The sequence below is a fragment of the Tenrec ecaudatus genome, chromosome 10, assembly GCF_050624435.1.
Source record: "Tenrec ecaudatus isolate mTenEca1 chromosome 10, mTenEca1.hap1, whole genome shotgun sequence".
Classification (NCBI taxonomy): domain Eukaryota; kingdom Metazoa; phylum Chordata; class Mammalia; order Afrosoricida; family Tenrecidae; genus Tenrec; species Tenrec ecaudatus.
Window position 1 is genome coordinate 105,379,061 of NC_134539.1, and position 13,672 is coordinate 105,392,732.

The 13,672-nt window shown below is 41.4% G+C and overlaps 1 protein-coding gene across 1 annotated transcript; it reads right to left on the bottom strand.

Annotated features, from left to right (window-relative positions):
- Positions 1-1,284: 1,284 nt before the first annotated feature.
- SCIMP (SLP adaptor and CSK interacting membrane protein) lies at positions 1,285-13,075 on the bottom strand. The gene is made up of 5 exons (XM_075559588.1): positions 13,051-13,075; positions 7,092-7,244; positions 5,304-5,367; positions 3,323-3,396; positions 1,285-1,493 (listed from the first exon to the last, which is right to left on the bottom strand). The coding sequence occupies exons 1-5, from the start codon at positions 13,073-13,075 to the stop codon at positions 1,285-1,287; spliced, it is 525 nt and encodes a 174-aa protein (XP_075415703.1).
- Positions 13,076-13,672: the final 597 nt, after the last annotated feature.

Here is a 13,672-nt window from a genome sequence, read left to right on the forward strand (position 1 = left end):
AGAGTAGTTGATGGGTTTGACTGCTAATTTTGTGGTTAGGAGCCAATGCTTACTCCACAGTTCTTTCTTTTTTAAATAAGAAAAGCCCCGATCTAATAGGCATTGCTTTTCTGTGAAAAGATAATCTCAAGGCTGGCTTAGGTATTTCAAAGATTATGGAGAAGCTCATGCTCTCTGGGTTGAACAAGTACGTAAATACAGTTGTCCTTCAACCTCTGCAGGGAATTGGCTCTGGGCCTCTGGGGTTACCCAAATCCATGAGTGCTAAATCTGATCTAGAAAGTGGCACAGTATCTGCATATGACATAAATACCCTCTCGCATATGTTTTATTTGAACAGTTTTATTGACATAATTCACCTACCATACAATTTGATGGTTTGAATATATTAAAAGGAATTATGAAAATGTTATCTTTAAAAAAAAGAAAGAATCACTTTATTGGCATAGACTTCACATATACAATTTAACATTCAATTGCATTAAGAAGACTTATGCAATCATCACCACAATCAGTTTCAGAATATTTTCTTCTTTTATTCATTGTTAGCTTCCCGTTTTGTCCCCCACCCACCCCATTCTCCCCTGCCACGCCCTTAGGCAATCATCAGTCCAGCCTTTAGATCGCCCTCTCCTGGATTTCATAGACAGGAAATCATACAAAATCCAAACAGGTAGCAAACCAAACAACCCAGTAACAACGACTAGACAAAATATAGAAAACACAAAAACAAACAAGAACACAAACCATAGAAAACACTGAAAAAAGCAGAATGTTTAAAAATTGAAACAACTTTAAAATGCGTCTCAAAAGAGAGATCAGATCACAAAGTATTACATTTTAGCCGCACTACATCTGCCATAATTAGTTCACCTTGCTCTGTTCGACAGCAAGACTATTCACACCCCCAGACCATGTAGAGAGGGAATTCACTGGCGGCTGGATCCATTCAGGGACCCTGCAAGTGGATTCTAGGGTTCCACTATCTCCCACAGCCTTCTGCAAACCGGGGGTTCACACTTCAAGCTCTGATGCCATTCCCTCCTTCGGATTTAGATTTTATTATTTAAAATCCTTGGATCACACAAGCTGGCACACTTCCTTTTTCATTTTATCCAGGATTAGATGGTATTGCATTGTAGTTTTGACTTGCATCTCTCTAATGGCCAATGATCACCAATGTCTTTTGATATTTGTTTGCTGCTTGATATTCTCTATGATGAAGGTTCTGCTCCTGCCTTTTGCTCATTGTGTGATTGAGAAGTTCAACCAGTCTTAATTGTTTCAAAATAAACTGCGTGAACCCTTGTCCGCTTGACAAAAAGAGGAAATTGTTGTTTCAAAATGATGGTTTCCAATAGTTGTAGGTATTTCAACATCGTCGTAGTCATCCTCAGACTCGACGTTGCTTGGGATGGACTGTGTCTTTTTGTTTCTAACTTTATGTAATGATGAATATGTAACCGGTGGCTGACGTGGGCTTTCCCGGGGAGCTGGAAGACACAAAAAGCACCTTAGACACAATGCAATTGTCTACATGATTTTCCACAGTCTTCTGACTTTTTGGTGAACTAGCTTCCCATTTTATAGTTCGGCACATTTATGACACGGTACCAGGATCACCAAAGTGAGCAGATGGCAAATAAGATCAGACATCCAATATTTGATCCCCCCGTGTCTCTGTAGTGAGATTGTGGAACCAAGGCTGGATCCTTGACCACATTTACTTCTGACGGATTCTTCATATTGACCTCCACTACCTCTCTCCCTAAGCGAGGAAGGAAACAATGGGGCTTACAAAAGGTAGAATTCATGGAGTACATAACAGAGAGCCCTGGTGGTGCCGTGTGCTATGTGTGGGGCTGCTAACCACAAGGTCAGGAGTTTGAATCCCCCAGCTGCTTTTGGAAAACCCAAGGGGCAGTTCTGCTCTGTCCTATAGGGTTGCTATGAATCAGAATTGACTCGATGGTAGTAAAGATGTGTATTTTTGTATAGGAGTACATAGCGGGATAACAAAACAGCGCCGTCCCTCACCTGTGGTGGGTTTAGAACTGCCCCCATGCAGTCCCACCTTCTCCCCAAGCCAGTTGCTGTTGTGTCAGTTCTGAATCATGGACATCCAACGAGTGTCAGTGGAGAACTGTGCCTCCTAAAGAGTTCAACGGCTGATTTGGGGGAAGTAGACCACCAGACCTTTCTTCCAAGGTGCCGCTCAAAAGCAAAAACCAAAACAAACACAAACCAAAAAACACTCCCTGCCATTAAGTCCATTCTGACTCACACTGACCCTGCAGGGATCAGGAATAAACTTGCCCAGATGGGTTTCCAAGACTGTAACTCTATATTGGAGTGGAAAGCCTTATCTTTCTCTCATGGAGTGGCTGGTGGTTTAAAACTTCCAACCTTGTGGCTAGCAGCCCAGTGTGTAGCCAGCTATGCTACCAGGGCTCTTAGGATGTCTCCGGGTAGGCTCAGACCTCCAACCTTTCGCTTAGCTAAGTGAGATAACTGTTGCACTACTCAGGGACTCCATCTCCTCCCAGGAGAATCTGAAAAGCTGCCACCATTTCACTTCTTGCAGAACTTTGCAGTCGACAGACCTAAGTTCGTATTCAGGCCCTCGCCCTCACTAGCTGTGTGATCTTGGGCAAATCATTTAACTTCTCTGCCCGTCAGCATCCTCCTCTGTTAAAGGAGACTAACAATGTGCCTGCCTCGTTGTGGTGCAGAGTAATCATAACACCTAGAAAGTGCCCAGCTCTGTTTAATACATATTGGCTAATATCACGACTTGGTTATTCATTCAATCAAAACACATTTTATTAAGTATCCACGAAGCTCCAGGCACTGCTCTTGGTAGTAGGCAAACAGTGATGAGCAAGACAAAGGTCCCTATCTTCCTTCCTGGGGTTTATTTTTCGGAGGAGCAATAACTAAAGGAAATTCAGGTCACTGTCCTGTGTCTCATCAAGGGTGTTAGCAGGGCTGCACTAGGTTGGGCAATTACCATCAGCTGAGATGGTGACATCTGAGCCGACACCTGAAGGATGAGGCAAAGCACTCTGTGTGAAGAGTTCCAGGAAGAACGTTCTAGAAACAGGAAGCAGTTTGAGAATGTGAAAAGTCCATCGTGATGTCACCGGGCCTATCGCATTTCCAAGATGGAATTTAACCATGAATTTAAACGTTCAATATCAAGGGCATAGATCCCGATTCTTGCTCTTTTTGACTTCTTTTGTAAACAGCACACTGGCACCTTCCCCTAGGTACATTTGTTATCCTACCCCGGGTGGAACTGTTAGCAGCAAAATACACTTACAGGAAAGTTCTGGATAAGGTAAGTCCCTGAGTGGCAGAGGAGGTAACTGGGCTGGCACTTGATTAAGAACATTCCTAGAGAGAGAAGAAGAGAGTTAGTGTTTTGGATTCTTGTGGTTCACGTGTGGTTCACATGTGCTTCACATCCAGCAGGGGTGAAAAATGGTCCAGTGGGATTTATTCAAAGCCGTGGCTTTTGAGGCGATGTGTTGAACTAGCTTCACACGAGGCAGAGTCCAGCCCAGATGGTGATGGGAACAGTTGGGGAACTCCAAAGCGGTAATCTCGATTGAGTTTCTCAATCACAGTCACGGGGGTTTATTATGAAGAAGTTTAAGAGAATTGAAAATTGCGTTGCTGAGAAAGGGGTCAAGAAAGTGGCATCAAATAAGTTTTCTCTCACCACCAGCTCTTACAGCCCTTATCACAACCCATCCATCCATCCATCCATCCATCCATCCATCCATCCTTCCATTGTGTCAAGCTCATTTGCACATGTTGCCAGCATCATTTTCAAAGCATTTTCTTTCTACTTGAGTCCCTGATATCAACTCCTCATTTTTCCTCCTTCCCTCCCCAACCCTCCCTCCCTCATGAATCCTTGATAAATTATAAATTATTGTTATTTTCATATCTTACATCATCTGCTGTCTCCCTTCACCCACTTTTTTGTTGTTTGTCCCCGTGAGGGGGCCGGGGGGCGTTATCTGTCGATCACTGTGATCAATTCCCCCTTTCTCCCCTCCCCTTCCCTTCCCCTTCCCCTCCTGGTATCTCTATTCTCATTATTGATCTTGAGGGGTTTCTCTGTCCTGGACACCCTGTATCACAGGCTCTTCTCTGTAGCAGTGTACATGTTCTGGTCTAGTCAGATCTGTAAGGCAGAATTGAGGTCACGATAGTGGAGTTGGGGGAGCATTAAAGAACTAGAGGAAAGTTGTATGTTTCATCGTTCCTATACTGCACTGACTGACTCGTCTCCTCCCTGCAACTCTTCCATAAAGGGATGTCCAATTGCCTACAGATGGGCTTTGGGTCTCCACTCCAGACTCCCCCTCATTCACAATGATACGACTTTTTGTTCTTTGATGTCTGATACCTGATCGTACCATCACCTTGTGATCACACAGGCTGGTATGCTTCTTCCATGTGGGCTTTGTTGCTTCTCAACTAGATGACACTATATCTTTTGATAGCTGGGCACCATCAGCTTTCTTCACCACATTTGCTTATGTACCCATTTTGCCTTCAGCCATCGTATTGGGAAGGTGAGCATTACAGAATGCCAGGTTATTAGAACAAAGTGTTCTTGCATTAAGGAGTACTTAAGTAGAGGCCCCATGTCTATCTGCTATCTTAATACTTAACATATAAATATATGTACATAGATGTGTTTCCTATCATTATATATAAATATATTTACATATGTACATGCCTGTAGTTAGACCTCTATAAGCGTCCTTTGCCTCCTAGTTCTTTCCTCTATTTCCTTTTACTTTATTCTTGTTCCACCATCATGTTTGGCCTTCATTTGGGTTTCAATAATTCCTCTCAGTTACATTATCCTTGATTAAGCCCCACTAGGTATCCTAATATCCAAAAATAAAGGGAAAAGTATATTTTTATTCAGCACAAAGATGTAAGAGGATTATACTTGCAATCTGTCTAATGAAAAGAAGCATAGAGTTCACCTTGAAGGATGGGCCCAGACCATGCTACCCCACACCTCTATTAAAATAGTGCAAATAAAAAACAAATAAAAAAATAGCGTAGACAGGGAAGACTTGGAGAACAGGCACAAAGATAAGCCTACCCAAATCCCTGAGTCCTCTTTCCATAGAGGAAGAAGCTGGAAAATATAACATTCACTGGCTAGAGAAGAGTAGGCATTTTAGCCATACTAGTGATGGAGTGTGTGAGAGTACTAGTGCAAACGAAGGGGCGAGGCTCAAGATAAAAAAGCAGAGGGACTGGCCACTTACTCATACATCGTTTCCTCGGCTCTTTGGCTTTGTCTCAAGGTTCTGGCGATGTTCCATTTCTTGCCTAAGGGAAGAAAAGCATTTCCATCTAGGACGAGTTCACAATGGCTGTGATTTTCGAGTGTCGAAGTCCTCAAAGGGCCACTGACAGGAGGCAGACTTCCAGACACAACTGGTGAGTGTGAAGCAGAACTGGAGCTCAGGCCATGTGACCACAGAGCCTACGTGCTACCCAAGGATGGGTACCCAAGGATGCGCTACTTCCTCGTGCCTATTTCCTACTACCAAGCCTGGCGTTTAGGTGGCATTTAGAAACACAGATGCTGGTAGGAGGAAATAAAGATTTAAAAAATGGGAGTGGCAGCTCATAAATTGTTCTGAACATAGAAGTTATCATCAATGATAACCTGCTTATTTTCAAGGGAGAGATCAAGATAAACGGTAAGACTTTTGTCTGGGGTCATAATTTCGGTCCATATCTATGAATGAAAAAAATCTTAAGATAGAGGATCTCAACTCAGAATGCAAATTTTGTTTTAAAGAGAAAAACAGCTACCAATTCTTTGTTACACTCAGGGTCACTGTGAGTAGGAACCAACCTGACGGTACCTAACAACAAGAAAGGAGTCAGAAGACCTGAGTTCTAGTCCTAACCCCACCACCAACCCCTCTGGGTCCTCAACCAAGGCTCTATCTCCCTTCATAATCTCCAAAAAGAGGCCGGGAGGCATGGCTATGTGAGCATCAACATCCTTTCACCTCTGGGGCCTCCTGACCTGTCAGCACTCCTGACCTGAGGCTGACTGGCTGCAATGGGAGGACAGCACCTTGGCCACTGAGCAGTCTGTCCAAGTACTCCAGAGGAAAGTGGCTCCACACATCAGTGTGTTTATCATTCCCAAGTGTACTCTTGGCTTAGGTCATTATTTAAAGGAATAACATCTAAATCAAAAACATCATTGAGCGAACGAGTTCACACTTCTGGGGATAAATAACAAAGCGGAAAACGCACACGTAGACCATCTAAAATGACTATGATTTCTCCAGGTAGCTACATATTTATGTCAAGACTGGCAAAAACATCTGGTAAAGGTGGCATACAATTCAGCGTGTGACCTTAGAGTCAGCGATCATAGCGGCCAAACAGTAAGTGGAACATAGATTGAGTCCACATTTCACTCCTCAAGACGATTTTTTGTTTTGTTTGACTTGACATTCTCCAGGCTCATGTTCTCACAAGTGCCCAAGATAATCCACTGTGTTGAGCAGTCACTTGAGCATATTGTGTCTTGAAATAGATTCTGCTTTTACTTAACCATTTAGGGCTGGAACTGAGCCTTGGTGGTGCGGCGGTTATGTGTTGGACTGCTAACCATAAAGTCAGCTGTTCGAAACCACCAGCTGCTCTGCAGAAGGAAAACAGAGCTTTCTACTCCCATAAAGAGCCACAGTCTCGGAAACCCCCAGGGACAGGTCTACTCTCCTCTAGGTTGGCTGTGAGTCAGGATTGACTCGGTGGTAGTGGTTCATTTATTTACTTAGGGCTACAAGGGTGCTTGGAGATGAATTAACCTCTTTCCCTACCCCATACATATAGGGAAATTGAGACTCATGGACATAAGTTACTGGCAGAGGTAGGATTCATACCCAGAATGCATGATGCTAAGCCAAGTTTCAACTCATACAGGCCCACAATGAATTCTCCTGCCCTAAAGAGTCCTAAAGCACTGATAACTAACCCTCCCACCCAGGTACGGGGGCCATTACCTTGTTTAAATTGCCTCCTACAGATACAGAACAGGATGAGGCCAAGGCCCATGGAAACAATGATGATGGTCACAGCTAAGAGGAGCCAGAAGTGGTCCTTCCACCAATCCATTGCTGTGGAAACCTGAAATAGAAGAGGAATGGCGATGGAACATGGTAGTGGGATGGGAAGAACTGGGAGGCAAAGGACAGGTATAGAGGTCTAAATACAGGCATGGATATATGTATACACCTTTATATACAATGACAGGGGAACAGAGATATGTGCATATATTTATGTATAAAGTATTATGGTCTCAGCTGAACATTGGGTCTCCACTCAAGTACTCCCTCAATGCAAGAACAATTTCTTCTACTAACACGACACTCTGTGATGTTCATCTTCCCTTTCATGATCGCTGAAGACAAAATGGGTGCACAAGCAAATATGGTGAAGAAAGCTGTGCCCAGCGTCTGGGGTCTTAAAGACTTGAAAATAAACAAGCAGTCATCTATCTGAGAAGCAACAAAGCCCACACCAGCCTGTGTGACTATGGGGTGTCGATGGGATTGGGTATCAGGCATCAAAGACCCAAAACAAAATAAACAAAAAGCATATCAATGGGAATGAGTTGGGGGGCAGAGTGGAGACCAAAAGCCCATCCGTAGTCAATTGGATACCTACCCCCTGTCAGAATGGCCACAAGGAAGAGAAAAGCCAGTCAGGGTGCAGTATAGCACCAATGAAGCACACAACCTTCCTCTGGTTCTTTAATGCTTCCCACCCTCCTCCCACTACCATGACCCCAATTCTATCTTACAAATCTGCCTAGACCAGAGCAGGTGTAGTAGTCCAAATAAGAGCTCGCAACACGGGGAATCCAGAACAGATAAACCCCTCAGGGCCAATAAGGGGAGCAGCGATATTAGGAGAGTAAGGATTGGGTGGGGGGAGTAAGGGGGAACCGATCACAATGATCCGTGTATGGCCCCCATCCCAGGGGGACTAACAGCAGAAAAGTGGGTAAAATAAGACCACAGCCAGTGTAAGACATGATTTTTTAAAAAGACTATAAATTATCAAGGGGGCATGCAGGAGGGAGGGTGGGAGAGGGAAGGAGAAAAATAAAGACCTGATGCCAGGGCCTCAAGTAGAAAGAAAATGTTTTGAAAAAAATAATGACAACACATGTACAGATGTGTTTGACAAAATGAGTATATGTATAGACTGTGATAAGAGCTGCAAGAGCCCCCAATAAAATGATTTTTTTTTTAAAAAAAGCAGGAAAAGAATTAGCCTATAAAATGACAGGTTGTCAAATTAAAAACATCAGAAATGAAATGGGTATTACAACAAAACTAAGTGAGATTTTAAAATCATGCAATAATATGAAAAATTGTATTCTAACAAATTTGAAAATCTAGAAAAAATCGATACATTTCTAGAAATGCATTATTTGCCTAAATTACCACAGAATGATGTTGAAAATCTTAACATGCCTATAGCATCAAAAACATCTGTGTCCAGATGGTGTCACTGGGGAATTCTATCAAACATTTAGAGAAGATTTAATACCAATTTTATATAAACTATTTCACAATATGTAAATGGACATTTTACTACTAAATTCATGTTATGAAGCAATTATCACTAATCCCTAAACCAGGCAAAGACATCCTCACAGTTGAAAATCACAGACCAATATCTCTAATGACTATAGATGCTAAGATCTTCAATAAAATCCTAGCCAACAAAATTCAACTAAGCATCAAAAAAATAATACATCACGATCAAGTGGAATTCTTACCAATTATACAAAGATAGTTTAATATTAGAAAAAGAATCTTTATAATTCATCATATAAACAAAATAAAGGAGAAAAAAACATGATTTTATCAGTTGATTCAGGAATGGCATTTGACAAAATTCAACATCCATTCCTGATAAAAACACTCAATAGGCTAGGTGTAGAAGGGAAATTTGTCAACATAATAAAAGCCATATATGTGAAACCAATAGCCTGCATCTCACTTAATGGTGAGAAGTTGACATATTTCCTCTTTGAACAGAAACTAAATCCGATTGCCCTTTATCACCATCTTATCTATTACACTCCTGGAAGTTTTAGTTAGAGCTGTAAAAGATCAAAAAAAGTTAAAGATATCCACAAAGTCACAAAAGAAATAAAAATCTCGAGGCCCAAGTGTCGGCCACAGGAGATCCCATCACAAAGGGGTTTAGGAGAGGAGATGGGTCAGTCAGGGTGTGAGGTAGTACCGACGAAGAACACAGCTTTCCCCCAGATCCTAGATGCTTCCTTCCCCCAACTACCATGATCCGAATTCTACCTTGCAGGACTGGATAGGACAGAGGTTGTACACTGGTGCATATGGGAGCTGGAGGCACAGGGAATCCAGGGTGGACGATACCTTCAGGACCAGGGGTGTGAGGGGTGATACTGGGAGAGTGGAGGGTGAGTGGGTTGGAAAGGGGGAACTGATTAAAAGGATCCACATGTGACCTCCTCCCTGGGAGATGGACATCAGAGAAGGGGGGGAAGGGAGACTCCGGATAGGGCAAGATATGACAAAATAACAATCTGTGGATTATCAAGGGCTCATGAGGGCGGAGGGAGGGGGGAAGGAGGGGGGGAAAAAAGATGACCTGATGCAGAGGGCTTAAGTGGAGAGCAAATGCTTTGAGAATGATTAGGGCAAAGAATGTACGGATGTGCTTTATACAACTGATGTATGTATATGTGTGGATTGTGATAAGAGTTGTATGAGCCCCTAATAAAATGTAAAAAAAAGAAAAGAAAATGATTAGGGCAAAGAATGTACAGATGTGCTTTATACAATTGATGTATGTATATGCATGGATTGTGATAAGAGTTGTATGAGCCCCTAATAAAATGTTTTTTTTTAAAAAAGAATTGTACGAGCCCCAATAAAATGATTTTTAAAAAGTTAGTTCATGAAAATTAGAACCACCAAAAAAAAAATCTCTTTATTTTCAGACAACATAATACTATATGTAAAACTCCAACGATTCAATTAAACAGTTACTCGAACTAATTAAAACATTTGGTAGTGTAGCAAGCTATAAGATCAATATACAGAAATGAGTTGGATTCTTGTGTATTAAGTATGATGATATTGAAAAAGATAACAAAAGAACAACACTGTTTATAATAACTACACAAATCATAAAATATTTAGGAATAAATCTTACGAGGGAAATGAAAGACTTATACAAGGAAAACTACCATTGCATTCCTTCAAAAAACTGAAAGAAACACAAATGGAACAAGTTGCCATGTTCCTGGATAAGCAGAGTAAACACTGTGAAAATGTGAATAGTAAACCAAAAACACTTTACAAATCCCATGCAATTCTGATCCAAATCCCACCACCCCGTTCTCCAAAGAAGTGGAAAAAATAATTACCAACTTTATATGGAACAGAAAGAAACCAGGACCAACACTGTTAAAAAATACAACAAAACAGGACACCTTTCTTTCCCAGACATTAAAACCTACTATATGAGGGGGTATCGCCTCCACCCCCTCAAAAAAACCCAATTTTTTTCAAAGCTATATATTTTATTTATTTATTTTATAAAACAACCTTATCACCTTCAAAGTACTTTCCATTACACTTAATACATTTGTCAAATATGCAATTCCATTTTTGGAGACATTTTAAAAATTCATCTGTTTGGATGGCTGACAGCACCTCCCTTGCTTTTTTTCTTCACCTCTTCTACATGGTCAAGTGGCTGTCCTTTCATGTCCCTCTTCATTCCCAGAAACAAAAAGAAGTTGCATGGAGTGAGGTCAGGGGAGTAAGGTGAGTGTGGCAAGAGAGGCATGCTGTTTGTTATTTTCTTGCCCAAAACTGGCACACTGGGTGTTGTGGTGGCAAAACCTGTCTGCCACAAATCAGGTCTTTTTTTGTCAGATGCTGTTCCATGATCTTTTCAGAACCTCTAAATAGAAAACTTGACGAACAGACTGACCTGGTGGAAAGAACTCCAAATGCACTACAAGTCAACATTTTCATCGATTTGAGAAGTTGATGGATGTCCAGACTGAGGTTTGCCATCAATCAACATTTTACTTTTTTGGAAACAGGAAAACCACTGTACACTTGAGTTTTTCCCATAGTGCTGTCCTTGTAAGCTGTGTTCAATATCACAACAATTTCTGTGGCATTTTTCCTGAGTAGGAAACAAAGTGTGACAAGCACATGCTGTTCTCTTAAATTGGCCATCACAAAAAACGAGGTTTGAGGGAAACTGCTTTTATGAAAAAATTCACTGTGACCAGAGAGGACCTTCCTAGGCAATGCCACTGGATACACTAACTCAGAATGAGTTGCTCAATGTTTGCCTAGCAGGAAAAGTATGTAATAAGAACGTTCTTCCCAGCAGAGCTTTTTCCTGGTTTACCCCCTCATATAGCCACAGTAATCAAAGCAGTCTGGTACTGTTACAATGATAGATATGAAGACTAAAGGATTAGAATTGGGAACCCCAAAATAGAATCAAGTACCTACAGACATCTAAGTTTTGGTGAAGGACTAAAAATATCGAATGGCCAAGAGATAGACTTTTCAACAAATGGTACTGGGAAAACTGGATCGTCACCTGCAAAAAATCAAACAGGACCCAGACCCACCCCATGTACAAAAAACAAACTCAAGGTAGATCAAGGACCTAAATACAAGTCACACAATTATAAAGATCATCAGTGAAAAATAGGGACTTAAGGACACTAATACAGGGTATAAACACACTATCGAACATAATGAAAATTCCCACACTACAGAAGACAATAAAGAATGGGACCTACTAAAAATATGACATATATGCACATCAAAAGACTCCACAAAAAGACTCAACAGCGAACCCTCATATTGGGAAAAATACTCAGTAATACTATATCAGATAAAGGGCTGAGCTCCCAAATCTTAGACAGCTACATCTTATGACAGTTACAAATAACTCAATCAGAAAATGAGCACAGGACATGTTTAGACAATTTACCAAAGATGACATCCAGGTGGCCATGGAGACGTGTTCATGAACATTAGCAATAAGAGAAATACAAATTAAAACAATGAGTTATCACCTCATACAAACATTTTTGGCAAAACTTAATAGTACAGAAAAAAATAAATGCTGGAGAGGATGTAGAAAGATAGGGACCCTTTTATGTTGCTGGTGAGACTTTAGAATTATACATCAACAACTGTATGGAAACCAGTACAGCACTTCCTTAAATAAATACAAGTACCTTATGATCCAGCAACCTCTCCACTGGACATATACCCTAAAGACCTCAAGAATCTAACATGAACAGACATCTGTATGCTTATTGCAGCCATTCCCATAATAGCAAAAATATGGAGCCAACCCCAAACCCCAGTTATGGAGGAATGGATAAACAAGCTCTGGTACATTCCAACTATGGAATGTTATGCATCAATTTAAAAAATTGCATGATATAGACAAAACTAGAGGGCATTGTGCTTAGCAGACTCAGTCAGTCTTACAAAGATATTTAATAACACCATTCTTGTAGGGGAAAATAAAGAAGATGAAATGTGCTTCACACTCCAACAAATACAACTTAGATGAGTATAAAGAGGCCAGGGATGGAAATGAGAACATAGAGAGGGGAGTGGGTTGTTGAGAGGGAGGGAGGAAGGATGAGGGGGGAAATTAACCACATATATGGAGAGTTTAATAGGACATTGTTGTGGATTTCAGTTCTTGAGATGGACTGTGTAAATATATATAGTACATATCTTTACAAAAAAAACAAAAACAAAACTTCTCTAGATTCCTTATTCCTCAAACTGAAATACTGGTGCTTTAAAAAAAAAAAGAGGAGGAAAAGTAAAATGGAAATGGATTTGGCATCTTTACTGACAAAGAAGCTCAGCTCACACAAACAAACAGAAGATAGTGGCACTTTGGGTCAGGAACGGAACTCACCCCTCTTGCTGGAATAACCAACCATTTCCGATTACAAAGGGAACATTTGTCCAAGCACAAGACGCTGAAAGTTAGGAAAGAAGGATGAATGGAAGCAGGAAACCCAGCGAGGGGGTGGGATAAGTGATGGAATGTTGACGGGATTGCAATGGACGAGTTGGAACAAAATGTGTATGAGTTGTTGAATGTAAGATGGATACATCTACCCTGCACACCTTCACTGTGTTAGTCTGGGTAGACATAAGAAACAAATCCACAGACACTCATATGTGTAGAAGAAAGAGCTGTATATACAAGAGCAATTGAACTTGAGAAAACATCGCAGCCCAGGCCAGATCAAGTCCATAAGTCCGATATTAGTCCATATTAGTCCATATGTTCGATACCAATCTATACAGAATGCAGGATGATCACAGGCCAGTGGGTGGAAAGCCTTGTGGGTCCAATGGCAGCAGAAGTATCTCAGCACTGGCAGGAGTCTCCATGTGGCTCCTTCAGCTCCAGGGCTCTAGCGTAGCTCCATGTATCTTCTCCACAGGAATGTCTCGCAGGGAGTAAACGTGTGTCCTGCCTCCAGCAAGCTATTTATCTCTGGGGTGCCTCCAAATAAGGTCACCAAGCT